This window comes from Mchenga conophoros, linkage group LG7, assembly GCF_057382185.1.
Source record: "Mchenga conophoros isolate Kocher_MC1m ecotype Shallow Benthic linkage group LG7, M_conophoros_male_GT1.1, whole genome shotgun sequence".
Lineage (NCBI taxonomy): Eukaryota > Metazoa > Chordata > Actinopteri > Cichliformes > Cichlidae > Mchenga > Mchenga conophoros.
In genome coordinates this window covers 58695499-58708980 of record NC_140532.1, presented here as the reverse complement: position 1 = coordinate 58708980, position 13482 = coordinate 58695499, and the positions used below count along the sequence as shown (strand labels likewise).

At 37.4% G+C, this 13482-nt stretch overlaps 1 protein-coding gene across 8 annotated transcripts in view; it reads left to right on the top strand.

Moving 5' to 3' along the window:
- LOC146571317 (zinc finger MIZ domain-containing protein 2-like) overlaps positions 1 to 9173 on the top strand; it is a 32156-nt gene extending 22983 nt beyond the window's left edge. For all 8 annotated transcript variants that reach the window (XM_085280478.1, XM_085280476.1, XM_085280479.1 and 5 more), the window contains 9 exons: positions 252 to 383; positions 518 to 623; positions 1761 to 1918; positions 2009 to 2076; positions 2168 to 2236; positions 3514 to 3755; positions 6123 to 6244; positions 8211 to 8420; positions 8722 to 9173. In XM_085280478.1, the coding sequence (XP_085136604.1) occupies positions 252 to 383; positions 518 to 623; positions 1761 to 1918; positions 2009 to 2076; positions 2168 to 2236; positions 3514 to 3755; positions 6123 to 6244; positions 8211 to 8420; positions 8722 to 8829 (1215 nt within the window). In that variant the 3' untranslated portion in view covers positions 8830 to 9173. The remainder of the gene's footprint in view (positions 1 to 251; positions 384 to 517; positions 624 to 1760; positions 1919 to 2008; positions 2077 to 2167; positions 2237 to 3513; positions 3756 to 6122; positions 6245 to 8210; positions 8421 to 8721) is intronic.
- Positions 9174 to 13482: the final 4309 nt, after the last annotated feature.

Here is a 13482-nt window from a genome sequence, read left to right as displayed (position 1 = left end):
TTTGTGTCATCACACTGATGGTCTAAAACTCAGTGGTCTATAATAGAGATAGCTGGATATGTTTTGTATTTATTGGTTTGGTTTCCTGCGACTAATTATAAACAGTTCTTGAGATAACATTTTGAAGAGGTAACTGTCCCCACATTTCAACTTTAATTACCACCTTTAGAAGGGATCTTCTAAAGGTGGTAATTAATTTGCCAGGATTTTGTTGACATTTTCTCTTCTTCTCTCTTCTTCATTTTCATCAGGTCAGTGTTAATGCAACTCCTCTGTCCATTGAAAGAGGTGACAACAAAACCTCCCACAAGCCCTTGTATCTAAAGCAAGTGTGTCAGCCAGGGCGCAACACTGTACAGATCACAGTGACAGCATGCTGCTGTGTAAGTTCCTCGATGTGACTGTTTCCTGACTCAGTCACAGAAATGCAGAAAATTTAGTACAGTATGTTACATTGAACTAATGAATTAACCTCATTTTGTACTCCTGTTTGCCCCTCATGTCTCTTTGTCCCCAGTCCCACCTGTTTGTTCTACAGTTGGTGCACCGGCCATCTGTCAGGTCTGTTCTGCAGGGTCTGATGAAGAAGAGACTGCTGCCGGCCGAGCACTGCATTACAAAGAGTGAGTTATCAACCTCATCAGTTATAGCAGGGCCCACTGGTTTCCACTTAACACTGTGCATTCATTCAGTGAAGCCCTGTACAACTTGGTATAGTGTGTATGTGTATTTGTATTTTATGCAACACTAGCTGTGAGGTCGCATATTGATTACCAAGGTTCTGTGACTAAGCCTCGAGTTGAACAGTTTTGGTAAATGGACTGGTTCTTATATAGCGCTTTTCTATCCTATCTGAGCACTCAAAGCACTTTATACAAGTAATTCATTCACCCAATCACACAAGCACTTTTTCTAAGCTGTTAGTGCCTATCTAATATTCATACACATTCACACTACGATGGATGCATTAGAGAGCAACATGGGGTTAGTAAGGATAATCGAACCACCAACCTTCCAATCAGTAGATGACCTGCTCTACCGCCTGAGCTACAGCCACCCCAGTTTTACCATAGCCACCTTGGTTTTTTAAAAGTATGCAGGATATGTGAAGAAATAGATTTGAAAAGCAGAGAGACAATAAACACTTATAGTCTAGAGATATGATAATGCTAATCATTGGACACGATAGTTTATGAACCGAATTCCTTATTGTATTCAGTATTGGTGAAAAGTAGCAACTGGCAAATGGACTGGTACTTGCATAGCACTACTGAGTACTCAAAGCACTTTGTACAACATGTCTCATTCAACATTCATACAAGCACTTTTTTCTGTCTAAGTGCTTTCTATCTAACATTCATACTCTGGTGGATGCATCAAATAGCAGCTTTGGGATTAGCAGCTTCCCCAAGGATATCTGGCATGCAAACTATCATAGTCAGGGATCAAACCACAAAGCGTTTGATTAGTAAATGACCCATTCTACCTTCTAAGTTACAGAGAATACAAAATGAAGAATGAAGGAGCTAACTTTGTAGACTTCCAGTTGTGAAAAATAAAATTCACCATTGAAAGAAAACTGATTTGGGGATTTATTGAAAGAAACTTTGCAAGGGGATCAGTACAGGACAAACAGTCTTCACACCAGCATTGATACAGAAAAATCTTTGTCTATTTCGGCTGTAGAGTTTTCTCCTCAAAGGAGTACTAGGAGCACTCGGGTAGTCATCTTTTTCTTTTTTATGGTCATTTTGTTTCAGTAAAAAGAAACTTCAGCAGTGGCACCATTCCTGGAACCCCTGGTCTGAATGGGGAGGATGGAGTGGAGCAGACGGCTATTAAAGTTTCTCTCAAATGCCCCATCACATTCAAACGAATCCAGCTGCCAGCCAGAGGCCATGACTGCAGGCACATACAGGTAAGGTCATGTGTGCACTTATTACTTACACCTCCAGATAAATTCGGTGGAGTTCTTTCAACGTGGAAATCTTTGATCTTTTTTGTATAGTGTTTCGATCTGGAGTCCTATTTGCAGCTAAACTGTGAAAGAGGGACCTGGCGATGCCCTGTTTGCAAGTAAGTGCATTAACAATGACTTGTTGCCCTTTTTTCATAATCAGTAATCAGCATAAAGTTTTCACCAGCTGTTTGCTCCTCTTGTTCACAGTAAAACAGCTTTGCTAGAAGGACTGGAGGTTGACCAATATATGCTTGGGATTCTTGTCTATATCCAAAAGTAAGTGTTGTTACTGTAAATAGTTACTTAACCAGTGGTATTTCCATACCACTGGGTCATGATACTCACCCCCCAAGCAGTCATGGCAGATGCTTGCTACTCCCCCAGCCTGGTTCTGCCAGAGCTTTCTTCCTGTTAAAAGGGAGTTTTTCCTTCCCACTGTCACCAAGTGCTTGCTCCAAGGTGGTAGTTTGATTGTTGGTGCTTTCTCTTTATGTCTCTACAGTCTTTACAATATAAAGTACCTGAGACGACTACCGTTGATATATACAAGTAAAATGACATTGAATTTAATTGATATACGCACTTCTGTACTGCTGTCATTTTTAACAAAAAACAAAGTAATTCTTTATTTGCCATAATCCTGAAAAATGATAAACTGCTATCTAAAGAGCTTGCCAATTTTCAGTTCACTACATTTTTGTGGTTAAAAAGAACAAGGTTCACAATAATGCTATATACACACACACACACACACACACAACAAAAATGTTGAGTCACCTTTTATTTCTTTATATTTTGCTTCCAATTATTCTTTTAAAATCTTTTAAAGTTTTGCTTTTTCACATACTTTTTGCCCAGTCTTTACTTGACCATTTTCAGAGGACTATTTTTTGTTCGGTGAACAACTTAGCTCTGACCTTTTGAATCATTCAAGTGTAAAAAAGGCACCCAACTCATGAAATGAACTAGTCTTGTCGCTACACATAACAGAAAACTTAAGCCAAGAACCAGTTTTAAATAGTATTTTTAGGTACTTTAATAGCAGACCATTGCAAACACACTTAATTAGTTCACATTTTAGTTGAATTTATGAGAAATGACAAAGATAACATAGTTTGAAAGACATAAAATAGTTTTTTTTTCACCAACAATAGGATTCCAAAAGCGCTATTAGCAGAAATAGCTATTATTGGCATTTCTTAACATGCTGTGTGGTGTGTCCTTAAAAAACATGAGGAAACAGAACAAGTGGAGGACAACAAGTGATGGATCTAAACAGGAGCATTAGTTTCCATTCATCACTCCAGTGTTGTTAATTGGGAATCATCAGATGGTTTGGGTTCTCTCTTTAATATTGGAAGCTCATCATAGTATAAAATGCCTTAAAATGACTGTTGCTGGGAACTGGTGCTATATAAGTAAAACTGCATTTAATGAATTATGGACACATGATATTAGAAATGGACAGAATTTGATAAAAGCTCCACATTTTATTTATTTTTGTTATTTAATGTCCTCAATTTTCATGTCTCACCCTTCCCTCCCTTCCTCAGTTCAGACTATGAGGAGATCACTATTGACCCAGTATGTGGTTGGAGGCCGGTGCCTGTTAAACCTGACCTTCACATAAAAGAGGAGCCTGATGGACCAGTCCTCAAACGCTGTCGCACAGTCAGTCCAAGTCACATGGTCTTACCAAATGTGATGGAAATGATTGCTGCTCTGGGCCCAGCATCATCCCCCTACCAAAGTCTGAATGCAGGAGGCAGGAACACCCCAGAGTACAGTCGGCCAGGTATGAAAGAGGACTTTTTTTTGTTGTTGTTATAATTTGAAGAGAGGCGGTTATAATTAACATACATAAAATATAATGAGATTTTTTTGTTACAGTTTAAGTCTGATTCCATTTTATTCACATTCCCTAACCCACCTAACCTCCAAGATCAAAATGTAAAAAATAATTACGGAATACTTCTTGGAGAAGTAATCCGTAATTAGTATCTAATTACGATTTTCAAGTAGCTTGACCAACACTGGTTGCCAGTATTTCCACTGCTGCACAGCAAACAGCAACTGTTGTTAAGAGCAAACTTTATTTTCGAAATTATAAACAGATACATTTTAAAACAACACTTAAGTTGCTGCCATGGTGTAACTCTGTTTAATGCAATAACCTCCATTAAAGTGACCAGTCACTTTAGGACCCCTCTTCCTTTGGGCTCCGCATCCAGACAGTGAAAAGTCTGATTTGAGCGAGCAGCTTTTAGCGCAAAAGCTACTCACAAGAGTGTGAAGCTGCACCCATACACACAAAGCAGACTCACGTGTGCAAAGGCTTCTTTGTGAGTGTAGCTGCTAAGTTCTATTCACACAGGATGTTGAATTTGCACACAAGGAATTTAATTGCGCGAGTGGCAATGAATACCTGCACCATGAAATGAAATTACCTTCTCAGATTACTAGGAGGCTGAGTAGCACTGGCGGCTGCCTGCATGTTTGATTTTAGTGTCACGGTTTCCTCATTAGATTTGTGTTATGCTTTTTTACATTTTTCCAGCCTTAATAATTGGCTCGTTTTCTGCCTACCTATGATATAGCATTCTTGGTCCTCACTCATTAGTCTGTATCATTTACAAATTGTGACAGTTATCTATTATCACGATACCAAGGAGGAAAGATATCAGCCAGCAATGATTTTAAGGTAGCAATTGTTGCTATCTGTCTGTCCGTCCGTCCGTCTGTCTCTCTCTCTCTTTCTTTCTCAGAAGGGTTAAAAGGCCTTTTCCAGACAATTTGAAGCTTTTCCCCAGTAGAAAACAGACAGTTTGCCATCTTTCCAGGAGTGATCGTTCCAACAAATTTCCCCCAAAAAGCCAAGGTCATACAATGCTCAGAGAAATGGCACCATGCCCAAGAGCTACATCTGAGATACTACAGAGCAGAGTTAGCATGTTAACGTTTATGACAATCAGATTAGAAAAACACTGCACAAGTACAGAAAGCCTCATCTCACTAAAAAGAGCATGGCAACACTACTTCACTTTCCAAATTTGCATTTGAACAAACCATGAGACTTCTGGAACAATGTCCTGTGGACAACAAGACCAAAGTTGAGACCTTAAAAAAACTGTGCATAAAGACATGCCCACAAACTTCAATTAACCGATGCAACACTGTTAGAAAGTGTGGATTGATCCCTGGATACTCCCACCTACATGTCAACCTATACTTGAATAAGATACTGAACCCATGTTGCCCAGATACATGTTTAAAAAAGTGCTTTGAGTGCTCAGTACAAAAGCCCTACATACTGTACATACCATGACTGTAACTGTATTAAAAATAAAAATTATAAAATGATAAATAACAATAACTAATATGCTCCCTCAATCAAATAAGGTCTGTTTAGTACTCTGTTAAGTCAAATGAGTTAAGGTAGCAGCTTATGTGTCTTCATTTATTTTTACTGATGTAAAAACACAAAATTACTTGATGTGAAACACTTTCCCAAATTCACTTTACCACACCGGTCCATTATCATACCAGTAATCCATACCCTGTGGTTTAAGGGATTATTATAGGGATTACACCGCTAAAGAGCTGTATACCAAAAAAGCTGTCTTAAATAGCCATTTCATGTCAAGATTTTTTTTTGGTTGAGATTTTAAATAGGTCTTAAGAAAAACGTAATTTTGATTTATAAAATGGTTTAAGAGCCCTGATCTGATGTGGAACCACTGATTCTAATCAGATGGATTTAAAAGCCTGACAAATGTATTGCTGGATCTACTTTTTTCGGTGCAACTTTCTTTGACAGCTTTTTTTTTTCTTTAATTGATACCATTTTAAAGAGGACTGTTTGCTTGGTCAGAAATGCCCAGAAAATGAAGTTTCCATGGTTTCCATGCTATCCCCACTTGTAACTCATGATATATATTGTGCATCATTGCAGAAACTATAGACAAGCATAGAAGATAGATGTGAGGTGACCTAAGTAATATTACAAGCACTGCAATAAAGATATGCTCTTTGACTCTTCAGCAGGAAGTTTTCTCTCTCCACTGTTGCCTTGAGTACTATTATGCAACAGGGAAAAAAAGTATCTACTGGCCCATTTTTATTTGCTCAATGGAAATAATGTTTGCTATTATTTTTGTTGTAGGGAATCAGGGATTCTCCAACCAGCCAGGATTTACAGATTTCCCCAACACTCCTGGGACCCCAATACTAGGAGAGTATGCACCTTCTGGACCACCACCTCCACTCCCTTATCAGTCTGAGCAGGTTGGATATCTTTAATACCCAATTAATATATATGTAAATAAACGGGCAGGAAAAAAGAGGGACCTTATGGCCACAGCAATGAGAATTAGGGTCAGTTTCCTCAGGTATTTTCCTTTGATGCTAAGTAGACTTCAGCGATAAACAAGAATAAATGCACCACAGTCAAAGGCTTCTTATATACTGTACTGTTGTTTATGTAACCCTAATTGATGCAGTCCATTACTTGAAGAAGCACACATAGTAGTTTATCTTAGGGCTATCTACTAGAAGCTACTGGAAGTCTGACTTCTTGTTTCAAATTATTTTGTCTGTTATGTTTTCTCAACTGAAAACCTCTATCTCAGAGATTCCTGCTCTTAAATCCAAACTTTTTAAAAAACATTTAAATCTTCAACGTAATGTTAAGTCTTATGTGTGATTTGGCGCATCTCAAATAAATAAATAAATGAATAATCCAAAAAGTAGCTATATTAATGCTGAAACAAGGTTAAAATATTCCCTCCAAACAAAACGTATAAATTCTAAATGTGCAAATCAGTCCGTGCATGATTACATTGCTCTGCCTGTTAAAAAGTCACTTGCACAAATCTATCGCCTGTCGTCATTTACTGGATTGACGATTGGAAAAATTTTACGTCGCCCAACCTTAATGTCCATGGGGGAGAGCTTTATCAACAGGAAAAGCTATATAAGATATAAAAATACAGTTAAAAGTCCAAGCTTGATACCCTCCTTTAGATTTTCTAAAGCTGTTCAGTGGGGGAGATTTGAGTCTTTGTCAGGCCAGTTCTGACCCTGGGCCTTATGTTTGACGCTTCTGATTTAGATTATGAACGGAGTAAACGGCTAACCTAACCAATGAGTGCTGTAATTGGATGTTACTGAGTGGATATTGTGCACTGTTTTTTCTCACCCACACCGTTTGGCAGTGACCCCACTTCTCCAAAAGTTGATTCTGTTCATCTGGACGTAGCGTTTTGTGGGAGAAACGTTTCATCACACATCCAAGTGACTTCTTCAGTCTCAGCTGACTGCAGGTTTCCCCAATCTTATAAACGGTACATTTGCATAATGACTGAAACCAGCCAACTGAAGGAACAATGGGCTGGGAGGTCAGTTCCTTTATCATAATTATGCAAATTCTCATGACCATTTATCAACAACCACTGATCAATGGCCACGAGTACCATTCACAGAGAGTCGGGGAATGGCTGCAATCACAGCATTGTAAAATGGCGAAAGATGTACCCTTAGGCCCCATCCTCAATTCAGAGATGGTCTTGTTTTGCAAAGGGCAGCCCATCAGAAATAATGTGGGCTTATGTGGGAGCATGGCCTTAATGGGCTAAAATGGCTTTTTTTCACATAGAGGATGAACTGAGGTCTGCACCAAGCCCCAATATAAGATAGATGAGGATTATTATTAACTGTTAAGTAAGCAGAACTGTTATGGTAAATTTAAGTATATAAAGTCTTTTATGGTCTCTTAGAGCTCCTGGGTAACACACTGTTCTCTCACTGCCTCATTAAAAGTGAGAAAAAAAAGAGTGTTTTGTAAAAGTTTAATGTTCTTTATTTTTGGAGAGCAGTTTTCTGATTTTAGACTTCAAAATAATGCACACCTTTCATGGTCATGAAAGTGCTTGGCAAAATAGACAAAATGTAAAGTTTCCCCCTAATATTTTAAAAGTTATCAATTAGCTTTAAGAGTGTTTGCCTTTTGATTGGTTAGTTATTTGTTTTGGTTTGAATCATTTGGCATCCAGCTTATAATCATGCTTCTCTGCGCTTGGCTGTCATCAACAACATGTTTGCTCACACTTACAGTCATCGGCCACTAAAACAAATCCTGTCACATGCAGCTGCTTCGTTATTGTATTATTTGTGGTGAATAATGTTGTCCATGTGATACTGTAAAATAAGCATTCCCTTCTTGTTTCCTTTTTTATTTTATTTTTCCTGTCAGACGGCTCATTCTGGACAAATTGACCACTCTCATAACATCCTCCAGCAGCATGGCTCAGGTGTGCACAGTAACCTGAGTCTGTGTGACACTAGCAGCCCTCTGCCACAGCGGAGCACCAATACCCAGAATACCCTCGGACAGAGCGAAGGCACCTTTGGTCTGAGCGGCCCGGGACTGCCTGTAGGAGAGGGGACAGATCATACGCTAGATGTGAGTAGAGGCCTGTTGATGTCGTACTAAATTTTCAGTTTAAAAAAAAAAAAAAAAGAATAGTAAAGAAATCATAAAAACGTATAAACATAGTGTAGCAAAACATTTCCCATAAAGGAACAGAAATATGAACATGATCCACAGAAAGAGTGGGGTAAACAAGAAGTTTAGTTCTTGTTTGTGTATATAAAGATTTGAATACAGTTTTAATAAGATTGCTGTATCTCAAACTTTCAGTGTTTATTTAATTTTAAAAACATTTTAAGTGTCTATTTTTTTTCCTTAATTATCTGTCATCAAGCTTCTTCCTGAGCTGACCAACCCAGATGAGCTGCTGTCCTATCTGGGCCCTCCGGACCTTCCCAACAACAGCAGTGATGATCTGCTTTCTCTGTTCGAGAACAACTGAGTCAAACTTCCATTCCAACCTCTTTCTCTCTTTGCTGTAGCTCGGCTCAGTTTTCACCAACTTCTTTGTGTGTGTTATGTTGTTTTTTGTGTATCAGTTGCTCTGAAGTGTCCTGCTGCTGAAATTCTTTGAGTACAGTGTTAAGGTGTACGTAGGAACACTCTCGAAATGTGAACACTATTATGAGTTTGAAGAATGCAACAGTACACAGGCATTGACTCTACAGACCAGCATTTGAAACTATAGCACAAATCACTGGCTGGAGTATTTTGTATTTAATGATTAAATTGTTTTTTGTTTGGTTTTTTTTATTGGTGTACATTCATAAAGGAGTTCCCAAAATTTGACTGGGGATTTTCATACATTAACATACACTTCTGCACATCGTGAGTGCTGCAAATTGTCTGCAGATCGTTGTATTGTAACTTGTCCACATGTTAAGTATGATAATGGAAACAAAAAGTTTCATGCAAGAATATTTTTGTATTCTTGCCTTAAAATTAGGGTTTTCTGTAAGGTTATTATTGGCTTATTTTTAATGCCAACTCAGCTTAAAAAACATATATATTTATTTATATATACAATTAATTTGAATTTCCTTCCATTACATAGCACCTTTAGTTTAAAGCACCCCTATTATGCTTTTGGGATTTTTCTCATTCTGTAGCTTTCTTTGTGTGTGTTAAGTTTACACAGTTCTAAAAGTAAAGGTTCAAGCTAAACAGGGTCACTCCCCCATAGGATACACTGCTCCTAAATGGTATAATGATTATTTATAAACTTGTTTGGCTCTAGCCAATAATATCCCACTAATTACCAACAGACTCCAACATAAACTTCACGACTCAAATACTGATATGGCTTCAGATAGCATATTGCCAGTGACGAGAAATTTGTCTGCATCTGCATTGTCTGGTAATATTAGCCAAAAGAAAGACAATTTTATGCTACAGAATATGTGACCAACGGCCAGGGTTGTATCATGGCTGTGCAGGTTCATTGTTGCATTTAATTTTTGAGGGGAAAGTCAAATCCAACTATGAGCTCACTTTCTGAGTTGAAAAAGTTGAAAGCAATTGTTTTTCTAAGATTTTTGTTAGTAATACAATGGAAAGCAATAGAAAACATTTAGCACTGGTTATTTACATAAACACATTGCCCAAGAATGACCAGTTAAATCAAACTGGGGCTTGGGATAAGTGTGTTTTCGATAGACGGTATACAAGTTGGAGCCCCGTTTGAAGGTTTGAATTTACTGTTTTCAGCTTTTGGTTAACAAACATTTGAATGTGACAAGGAGGGGCGGGTCTGACTGCGAAACTAGTTGTGTATTGGCTAATGACATGTTGATCATAAGTCATATAAACTTTCATTTTGAAGCATAGTGTGAATAAGATTTACAAAACAGTATTTTGTAAACTAAACTCAGAAATAAGTTACTGAGGTCAAATCACATATAGGGTGTAAAGAGGTGCTGGAGCAGTTTCCCTTTTATTTGTATGAAAATATTACATGGGACCATCATTGAAAGAGCTGATATATATATATATATATATATATATATATATATATATATATATATATATATATATACACACACACACACACACACAAGAATAGCTCTGACATTCTCATATTATAAATCATAAATTTGTAAGTGATATCTGTTGGAAGTTGATGTTAATCCAAACAAGCATTGTGTGATCTATTTATAAGAACAGCCAGATCTTCTGAGATTATAATGGGGGAAGCCATGAGTGGTGTCAATGGTGAGGTGAGGTTGATCTAACCTTATAACGCTGTGGTCAATTTATGAGAAAATTCAAATTTACAAGATTGCAAAGGAATGTGGTATGATCCAAACCCAGTAAACTTGGGGTCATTTAAAAGTATTTATAGTTATTTTCAAGCAGCAGTGGTTTGATGAGTTTGAGCCAACCTTGGGAAACTGAAGATGATTACATTGGACATTTTTGGTAATTGATAATATTATTAATTAAATAACTAAATATTAATCTTACATAATTTAGTTTGTTTACATTTATTCAGGTAAAGATTGATGATTTTGTGCAATTTTATTTAAATTAAATACTATAAGTAACTATATTTATTCATACAAGTATTTCTTGCTTGAGACCCACTAATTGGTAGCATGATGCATTTCTTAGTTGTGGTCATCTTCTGGGAATTGATGATAATGCAAGATAAAGAAAACTGACAAACATTTTCTTAAATACACACATGATTACAATGTAAAATGAGAGTGGTTAAGGTGTAGAGCTAAAAGACACATGTCGTCATAGAGTAAATGAGAAAAAGCCCAAAGTATGAAGGCATTGCCAGTAGGCCTTTTCCACAACATAAAGCTGGGAGAGCACTGACATTCATTGTCTCTCTGACATCCTTCAGCACTGTGAAATGTACAAAGCCTCATTTTCCCTCTGTTGGTTTACCCTCTTTTGAGGGCTTTCAAAAATACTTTATATGAGCTGTGTGTCATGGCATTTTTCTGCCATTTGAAAGTTAGTATGTTTTTATATTGTTTTACATTTATAACCCATCATGGCACGGGTTTACGTATTGTATAATCAACTGTTTTCATTAGAGAACGTGTGTGTGTATCAGACAAATTGTTAAACATGATCATTTTAATGTTATTAGTTGGATAAAGGATCATTGTTGGCACTGTATACTGTATGTTTAAAAGTGTTAAACCAATTGTAAAAATCAAGGTCATACATAAAAGATGCATGTGTGACAAAAAAATGGACAGTCAGCAGTCATCAAGATAAAGTTGAAATTATTCTTAATGTGGTTTTTTTAAAGTTGACATTTTTTTGTATGAACTGTTTACTCGTTGTGGTCCAACATTGTGTTGACAAAGCAACAGAAATTCTTTTCCACGTTGAGCTACGCAAAATTATATTTGAAAAGTATGAACAAACAAATTTACTACAAAAAAACTAAACAAAAAACAAAAAAGATTTTTAAAAATGTTCTTCCTATTTTGTAACACATTGTAATTGCCATTATTTTCTATTTATTTTTTAATTATAATTATCATTGTATTCACAGTTGCTTTGTCCCCTTCCTGAAACTGAATCAGAATTAAACATTGCTATTTGACCAATGGCGTTTTTCTATTTAACTTTAACATTTATTTTAGTTTTAGCTTTTTGAATGTATTTATAGTATGTAAAGCTTTTTCCATCAGAATGCCAACTGCTGTTTGGGTTAGTCATCTTTATTAATTTTGTTTTCACTAATAGTTAACTATTAGTCTGCTTTTAGCTGGATATTTAAACTCTGTGTTATAAATGGATAAAACTAATAGCATAAATAATTTTTTGAAATAGTTTGTATGTTACAGCATTTTTGGGCTCAGAGCATAGCCTTTAGAATTAATCCTACTTCTATTAGCAGGCACATCATCAATAAACAGTAGTGGTCTGGTTCTACTGGCAACCATGCCTATGCCATAACATTGCCTCCACCATTTCTCTCTTTCTCCATACTTTCCCCTTACTAGCATGCTGTCCCAAGTTAATCTTTGATTTATCTGTTTTTTCAGTGTAATGATGGCCACCTTGACATTTCTGTGGACCTCATATTGAGAGTTCCATTGAGCAGCTACCAAATGGAAATCCAACATTTGGAATCAGCTTCAAATCTTTGATCTACTTAATTTGTCATAGACCTCTCCTGACCATGAAACTGCTTGTTAGTCAACTGTACAATTAATGCTGAACCTGAAAATGGGGGACTATGTATAAAAATTCCTAAATTTTCTGTTCAGACAGTTCATCGTGCCATCCACAAATGTTGGCTGAAGCATATGCAAAAAAGAAGCCATATGTTAAAATGATCCAGTAGTGTCACCATTGTATGTGCACCAAAGCTCATTCAAAAATGGACCAAGGCAAAGTGGAAAGCTGTTTTGGGCTCAGATGAATCATCATCTGACCCCAAATGTAACTGATGTAATGGTCTCGATGGACTTTGGTCTTGTCTTGGTCTCGCTTTCTCGGTGTTGCTGTCTCAGATCGACATAGTGGTCGGGGGAGATTTGGAGTCAACAGTATCCATGACACACAACGTAAGTTCTCTAAGAGCTTCACTTAATTTCCTTTCGCTGCTCAGCTCTCACAGAGTGGCTCAGCTATGCTTCAATCCCTCCATATTGTGGCCAATCACATGCGAGCATATAGGATAATATCATTATGTGAAAAACAGAGAGGGTGAGAGACGCGACAGTCAAGTGGAGCGTGCGTCTGTCCTCTCTGTAAGTGAGTGAGACAGTAGACAGCGGGGAAGAGGGCTGTGCGAGTGCATCGCAAAAACACATAAATTTGCCTGACACCCGTAAACGAAGCAGCATCTGGCTGCAGTTTAAAGACTTTTTTTGTCTCGGTCTTGTCTTGGTCTCGATACCCTCTGGTCTTGGTATTGTCTTGGTCTTGGTTTAGGTGGTCTTGACTACAAGTCTATCAAAAGGGAATAATTTAGGTCAGGCACCTAACTGTTTTGCTTCCTGCCCAGCCCTTGAGGGTTGCCGTGGAAATGTCACACGTAACCTCGATTATCTTAAATCCAATTGGTCAGCATTGGAGTCTTTGAAAGGGAACGGCTGTGATTGGCTGTAGGCCATTTACA